The sequence below is a fragment of the Hyla sarda genome, chromosome 13, assembly GCF_029499605.1.
Source record: "Hyla sarda isolate aHylSar1 chromosome 13, aHylSar1.hap1, whole genome shotgun sequence".
NCBI lineage: Eukaryota > Metazoa > Chordata > Amphibia > Anura > Hylidae > Hyla > Hyla sarda.
This window is the reverse complement of record NC_079201.1, coordinates 4,927,465-4,935,340: the sequence shown is the minus strand read 5'-3', so window position 1 is coordinate 4,935,340 and position 7,876 is coordinate 4,927,465. Positions and strand designations below refer to the sequence as shown.

Below are 7,876 nucleotides of genomic sequence, written 5' to 3'. Positions count from 1 at the left end.
GTTCAAAATGTGGGAAATGTTTTATCCAGAAATCAGATCTTGTTATACATCAGAGAATTCACACCGGGGAGAAGCCATTTTCATGTTCAGAATGTGGGAAATGTTATAGGGTTAAGTCGAATCTTGTTAGCCATGAGAGAACTCACACTTGGACAAAGCCATTTTTATGTTCAGAATGTGGTAAATGCTTTCCAGAAAACTCAGATCTGCAAAAACATCTGAGAAGTCACACAAGAGTGAAGCCATTTTCATGTTTAGAATGTGGGAAATGTTTTACTCAGAAATCAGATGTTGTTGTACATCAGAGAATTCATACGGGCGAGAAGCCATTTTCATGTTTAGAATGTGGGAAATGTTATAGCGTTAAGTCCAATCTCATTGTCCATCAGAGAAATCACACTGGGACAAAGCCATTTCCATGTTCAGAATGTGGAAAATGTTTTAAGCAGAAATCAATTCTCCTTACACATCAGAGAAGTCACACAGGGGAGAAGCCATTTTCATGCTCAGAATGTGGGAAATGGTTTAAACAGAAATCACATCTTGTTGTACACCAGAGAATCCACACAGGGGAGAAGCCATTTTCATGTTTAGTGTGTGGAAAATGTTTTAAAGACAAATCACAACTTGGTAAACATCACAGAAGCCACACAGGAGTGAAGCCATTTTCGTGTTCAGAATGTGGGAAATGTTTTACTCAGAAATCATATCTAGTTGTCCATCAAAAAACTCACAGAGTTTTGATGCCATGTGTGGAAGAAAGTTTTAGCCAAAAGTCATCTCTAACTGCGGACATCAAAGAACTGACACAGGAAAACATTTTCATGGCCAGATAAAAGGTGAAAGTGTCGCAGTGCTGAGACCCCCACTTATCAGTAGAACGAGCAGAGAGAAGCATGCGGTAGGGTGCTTTATTCTCCGCCTCTCAATGATCTTTGCCTTGTAGACTTCTAGTCTTAACCCTGCTCCTGATTGGGGGGGGGGGGGGGGTGCAGCTCTGAGACCCTGACCAATCAAAACTTTCGACATGTCAAATTTTTTTTGTTAAATCTAAAAGGATCCAAAGGATAGGGGATAAGATGTCTGATTCATTTAGAACGCTGAGTGCGGGGGTCGTCATGTCACGGCCACGCCCCCTCGTGGCGTCATGCCACACCCCCTCAATGCAAGTCTATGGGAGGGGGCATGGCAGCCGCCATGCCCCCTCCCATAGACTTGCATTGAGGGGGCGAGGCGTGACATCAAGAGGGGCGCGGCCATGACATCACGACCCTGCCGCCCGCTCCAAGCGTTCGGAACAAAATGTTTTGAACACTGGGGCAGCGGAGTACCCCTTTAAGTGTTTATATTTATGTGAAGGAAACTCAATTATAGGTTGTACATCCGACACTTTGTTCTGTTTGACTTCTGTTAAAATATTCAATAAATACAGATGTCCGAAAAATGTTTCCCACAAATTTTGTTTAAACATCAATGAGATCAAACTAAACAATAGTTTTTTTGTTTTTTTTTACATTGTGTCGTAGTCAAATAGTAAAAAAAAAAAACACAAATACCATCAAAGTAAAGTCACATGTCAAACAAATGAAGGGCAAATATATATATATATATTTTAGATGTCTGTTATCTAAAAGGCGAATAGAATCCAGATATCTGACCCAGGTTTTCACCATGTGCATTAAATATTTTACATTAAGGGTGTGGTCACATACGGCATATATGCAGCACATTTAATTTGTATACTATTAGAAAAGAATCAAGTTGATATAGGTATATTAAAATATAGCTTTTATTGAACTAAATTATAAAAACATATGTATCTTGTATATACTGATGTTCACAGGTTAGCAGATATAAAAACTACCAGGGCCAGCACCCCTTGCCGAAATATATATAAAAAAAATCTATATTACAGGTTACGTTCATAGTATAGCATAATATCATGGGTATAGGTATACATATAAGCCATGTACTGTCACTGGTTGCAATAGGGAGCAAAGCATGGCATAGTCTCTTCCCTACCAGGGGTTCCCACTATACTCTTCCCACTAATAATACAGAGTCTCCTCATATAAATTGGTAAATGCATGGCCGCTTACCCATGTCCGCTGCTGGTGCTGTGCCTGGACCCCGATCGCGCTTTCGCTCCTTCCTCCTTCATGTTGCGAAAAATCCACTGGGCAGAAGTGAAATAAGCTGTTGCTATGAGCAGACATGCAGGGCTTTCCTGCGCAGCCCAGTGTGTGGAGTATGGTTGGAGGTCACAGCCCTGTGTGTGCAGTAAGGTTTGGAAGTAACAGCCCTGTGTTTGCTGTATGGTTTGGAGGACGCAGCCCTATGTGTGCAGTAAGGTTTGGAGGCCACAGCCCTGTGTGTGCAGTAAGGTTTGGAGGCCACAGCCCTGTGTGTGTAATAAGGTTTGGAGGCCACAGCCCTGTGTGTGCAGTAAGGTTTGGAGGCCACAGCCCTGTGTGTGCAGTATGGTTGGAGGCCACAGCCCTGTGTGTGCAGTAAGGTTTGGAAGTAACAGCCCTTAGTGTGAAGTAAGGTTTGGAGGCCCCAGCCCTGTGTGTGTAATAAGGTTTGGAGGCCACAGCCCTGTGTGTGCAGTAAGGTTTGGAGGCCACAGCCCTGTGTGTGAAGTAAGGTTTGGAGGCCACAGCCCTGTGTGTGAAGTAAGGTTTGGAGGTCACAGCCCTGTGTGCGCAGTAAGGTTTGGAGGCCACAGCCCTGTGTGTGCTGTATGGTTTGGAGGCCACAGCCGTGTGTGTGCAGTAAGGTTTGGAAGTTGCAGCCCTGTGTGTGCTGTATGGTTTGGAGGCCGGAGTCCTGTGTGTGAAGTAAGGTTTAGAGGCCCAGCCCTGTTTGTGCAGTAAGGTTTGGAGACCACAGCCCTGTGTGTGCAGTAATTTTTGGAGGCCGCAGCCCTGTGTGTGCTGTATGGTTTGGAGGCCACAACCGTGTGTGTGCAGTAAGGTTTGGAAGTCGCAGCCCTGTGTGTGCTGTATGGTTTGGAGGCCGCAGCCCTATATGTGCTGTATGGTTTGGAGGCCGCAGCCCTGTGTGTGCAGTAAGGTTTGGGGGCAACAGTCCTGTGTGTGCAGTAAGGTTTGGAGGCAGCAGTCCTGAGCATGCAGTAAGGTTTGGAGGCCACAGCCCTGTGTATGTGCAGTAAAGTTTGGAGGCCACAGCCCTGTGTGTGTAGTAAAGTTTGGAGGCCACAGCCCTGTGTGTGCAGTAAGGTTTGGAGGCCACAGCCGTGTGTGTGCAGTAAGGTTTGGAAGTTGCAGCCCTGTGTGTGCAGCTTGGTTTGGAGGCCACAGCCTTGTGTGTGCAGTAAGGTGTCCAGTAAGGTTTGGAGGCACAGCCCTGTGTGTGCAGTAAGGTTTGGAGGCCGCAGACCTGTGTGTGCAGTATGGTTTGGAGGCCACAACCCTGTGCATGCAGTAAGGTATGGAAGCGAGCCAGCCCGCTTCCAAACCTTACTGCACACACAGGGCTGCAGCGGGGAAGCCCTGTGTGTCTGCTCATAGTGAGTAAAATGAGCAGCGTTTTTCCCACTGCCCAGCGAATTTCTTGCACTGTGAAATACGTAACATATACGCTGTGTGTGACCCCCAGTCTGAAGTGAAGGCCTGAGACAGAGAAGACTCCTGAAACTTCAAGCTTTCTGCCAGATCTTGCACTAGCTGATTCTCTAGCTCCTTTGCCGGCTGCATAGATTCCATGGCAAAAAAATATCTGGGCCTGTGATTCAGGACAGGGGTAAAAAGTGCAGCTGTGGTGTCCCAGCACCGGAGACTATCCTGTGGCTTTGGACAGACCTGCTGTCCCGTGGTTTCGGCCTCCCTCAGGCAGACATGCTGTCCCGTGGCTTCAGCCTTCCTCGGGCAGACCTGCTGTCCCGTGGCTTCGGCCTTCCTCGGGCAGACCTGCTGTCCCGTGGCTTCGGCCTTCCTCGGGCAGACCTGCTGTCCCGTGGCTTCGGCCTTCCTCGGGCAGACCTGCTGTCACGTGGCTTCGGCCTTCCTCGGGCAGACCTGCTGTCCCGTGGCTTCGGCCTTCCTCGGGCAGACCTGCTGTCCCGTGGCTTCGGCCTTCCTCGGGCAGACCTGCTGTCCTGTGGCTTCGGTCTTCCTCGGGCAGACCTGCTGTCCTGTGGCTTCGGCTTTCCTCGGGCAGACCTGCTGTCCCATGGCTTCGGCCTTCCTCGGGCAGACCTGCTGTCCGGTGGCTTCGGCATTCCTCGGGCAGACCCGCTGTCCTGTGGCTTTGGACTTCCTCGGGCAGACCTGCTGTCCTGTGGCTTCGGCTTTCCTCGGGCAGACCTGCTGTCCGGTGGTTTCCCTTCCTCTGGCAGAACTGCTGTCCTGTGGCTTTGGTCTTCCTCGGGCAGACCTGCTGTCCGGTGGCTTCGGCCTTCCTCGGGCAGACCTGCTGTCCTGTGGCTTCGGCCTTCCTTGGGCAGAACTGCTGTCCTGTGGCTTTGGCCTTCCTCGGGCAGACCTGCTGGCCGGTGGCTTCGGCATTCCTCGGGCAGACCTGCTGTCCTGTGGCTTTGGCCTTCCTCGGGCAGACCTGCTGTCCGGTGGCTTCGGCATTCCTCGGGCAGACCTGCTGTCCGTTGGCTTCGGCCTTCCTAGGGCAGACCTGCTGTCCTGTGGCTTCGGCCTTCCTTGGGCAGACCTGCTGTTCTGTGGCTTCGGCCTTCCTCGAGCAGACCTGCTGTCCCGTGGCTTCGGCCTTCCTCGGGCAGACCTGCTGTCCGGTGGCTTCGGCCTTCCTTGAGCAGACCTGCTGTCCTGTGGCTTCGGCCTTCCTTGGGCAGACCTGCTGTCCGGTGGCTTCGGCATTCCTCAGGCAGACCTGCTGTCCTGTGGCTTTGGCCTTCCTCGGGCAGACCTGCTGTCCTGTGGCTTTGGCCTTCCTCGGGCAGACCTGCTGTCCCGTGGCTTCGGCCTTCCTCGAGCAGACCTGCTGTCCCATGGCTTCGGCCTTCCTCGGGCAGACCTGCTGTCCCGTGGCTTCGGCCTTCCTCGGGCAGACCTGCTGTCCCGTGGCTTCGGCCTTCCTCGGGCAGACCTGCTGTCCCATGGCTTCGGCGTTCCTCGGGCAGACCTGCTGTCCTGTGGCTTTGGCCTTCCTCGAGCAGACCTGCTGTTCTGTGGCATCGGCCTTCCTCGGGCAGACCTGCTGTCCTGTTGCTTCAGCCTTCCTTGGGCAGACCTGCTGTCCAGTGGCTTCGTCATTCCTCGGGCAGACCTGAGGTGTGGACCCTGGTGTTGGGCCCACTGAGAGACTGATTTCTATTGTGTTTTAGCAGTTTACCGAAAGTTAATCTATTTTCTTAATTATCATATTATGTTATTTCTATATATGTTATTTAGCTGTGTTATTGTACCTTTAAGAGAGGAGCAGTGCAAACCCATGTGACCAATGGAAACCTTAAATTGTTGGCCATCTAGTGTAGTGGGGGAGGAATTACCCCAGTTTAGTCTGAGCTCCAGTGTGGTAAAGGTGTGCTGTGTGTGGAGAAGTTCTAAGTGAAGTCCAGAACAAATCTATCGTATCTGGTCATTCTGCAAGGATCACCCGCACGGCAGAAGTTCATGCCCCGGTGGAGAGAGCTATAAAACCCTGACCGAACCCCAGCGACCTGGATCAACCTTCAATTCTCTCTCAAGTCAGTATCAATGACCACAAGTCCCAGCAAGACAACAGGGCTTCCAAGGGGTTACGCTGCATCCTCTCACTCTGGACCCTGCTCAGTAAAGACAGTTATCCATAACTTGACATTGGTAGCAGAGCTGTGTGCATATAGTATATGGTGTGTATACAGTATACAATGTAGAGCTGTGTGTATATAGTATACGGTGTAGAGCTGTGTGTGTATATAGTATACGGTATAGAGCTGTGTGTGTATATAGTATACGGTGTAGAGCTGTGTGTATATAGTATATGGTGTAGATCTGTGTGTATATAGTATATGGTGTAGAGCTGTGTGTGTATATAGTATAGGGTGCAGAGCTGCGTGTATATAGTATATGGTGTAGAGCTGTGTGTGTATATAGTATATGGTGTAGAGCTGTGTGTGTATAGTATATGGTGTAGAGCTGTGTGTATATAGTATATGGTGTAGAGCTGTGTGTATATAGTATATGGTGTAGAGCTGTGTGTATATAGTATATGGTGTAGAGCTGTGTGTATATAGTATATGGTGTAGAGCTGTGTGTGTATATAGTATATGGTGTAGAGCTGTGTGTGTATATAGTATACGGTGTAGAGCTGTGTGTGTATATAGTATACGGTGTAGAGCTGTGTGTATATAGTATATGGTGTAGAGCTGTGTGTATATAGTATATGGTGTAGAGCTGTGTGTATATAGTATATGGTGTAGAGCTGTGTGTATATAGTATATGGTGTAGAGCTGTGTGTATATAGTATATGGTGTAGAGCTGTGTGTGTATAGTATATGGTGTAGAGCTGTGTGTATATAGTATATGGTGTAGAGCTGTGTGTATATAGTATATGGTGTAGAGCTGTGTGTATATAGTATACGGTGTAGAGCTGGGTGTGTATATAGTATACGGTGTAGAGCCGTGTGTGTATATAGTATATGGTGTAGAGCTGTGTGTATATAGTATATGGTGTAGAGCTGTGTGTGTATATAGTATATGGTGTAGAGCTGTGTGTGTATATAGTATATGGTGTAGATATGTGTGTATATAGTATATGGTGTAGAGCTGTGTATATAGTATATGGTGTAGAGCTGTGTGTATATAGTATATGGTGTAGAGCTGTGTGTATATAGTATATGGTGTAGAGCTGTGTGTATATAGTATATGGTGTAGAGCTGTGTGTGTATATAGTATATGGTGTAGAGCTGTGTGTGTGTATATAGTATACGGTGTAGAGCTGTGTGTATATAGTATACGGTGCAGAGCTGTGTGTATACAGTATACAGTGTAGAGCTGTGTGTATATAGTATACGGTGTAGAGCTGTGTGTGTATATAGTATATGGTGTAGAGCTGTGTGTATATAGTATATGGTGTAGAGCTGTGTGTATATAGTATATGGTGTAGAGCTGTGTGTATATAGTATATGGTGTAGAGCTGTGTGTATATAGTATATGGTGCAGAGCTGTGTGTGTATAGTATATGGTGTAGAGCTGTGTGTGTATATAGTATATGGTGGAGAGCTGTGTGTGTATATAGTATATGGTGCAGAGCTGTGTGTGTATATAGTATACAGTGTAGAGCTGTGTGTATACAGTATACGGTGTAGAGCTGTGTGTGTATATAGTATATGGTGTAGAGCTGTGTGTGTATATAGTATATGGTGTAGAGCTGTGTGTATACAGTATACGGTGTAGAGCTGTGTGTGTATATAGTATATGGTGTAGAGCTGTGTGTGTATATAGTATACAGTGTAGAGCTGTGTGTATACAGTATACGGTGTAGAGCTGTGTGTGTATATAGTATATGGTGTAGAGCTGTGTGTGTATATAGTATATGGTGTAGAGCTGTGTGTGTATATAGTATACAGTGTAGAGCTGTGTGTATACAGTATACGGTGTAGAGCTGTGTGTATATTTCCATATGATCCAGGAAGAAGCAGCACAGCCGGGAGCCTGACTCCGCCCACACATGTGACTGGTCACATGACAGCGGGTCCTTCCTGTACACGGTCAGGTATGTGGAGGTCCCCGCTCGGTGTGGGTGATGAAGCTCCTCAGTGCGGTTCTCACATCAGGAGTCTCCAGTAGAGGCGGTCATCTCCTCCTCCTGTGGGGAACTCAGGGACCTCTCATGGGGGGCGGGGACTCAGCCTCACTCATTGGTCAGGCCGGGTGTCAGTCACCTCCAGTGACCAATC

General features: G+C 48.1%; 1 protein-coding gene across 1 annotated transcript; it reads left to right on the top strand.

The window, feature by feature from the left end:
* Positions 1 to 5: 5 nt before the first annotated feature.
* LOC130297662 (gastrula zinc finger protein XlCGF71.1-like) lies at positions 6 to 2,772 on the top strand (the record flags this gene model as incomplete). The annotated part of the gene is made up of 1 exon (XM_056550374.1): positions 6 to 2,772. A coding segment is annotated over one exon (831 nt), but the record flags the coding sequence as incomplete, so codon positions are not given.
* Positions 2,773 to 7,876: the final 5,104 nt, after the last annotated feature.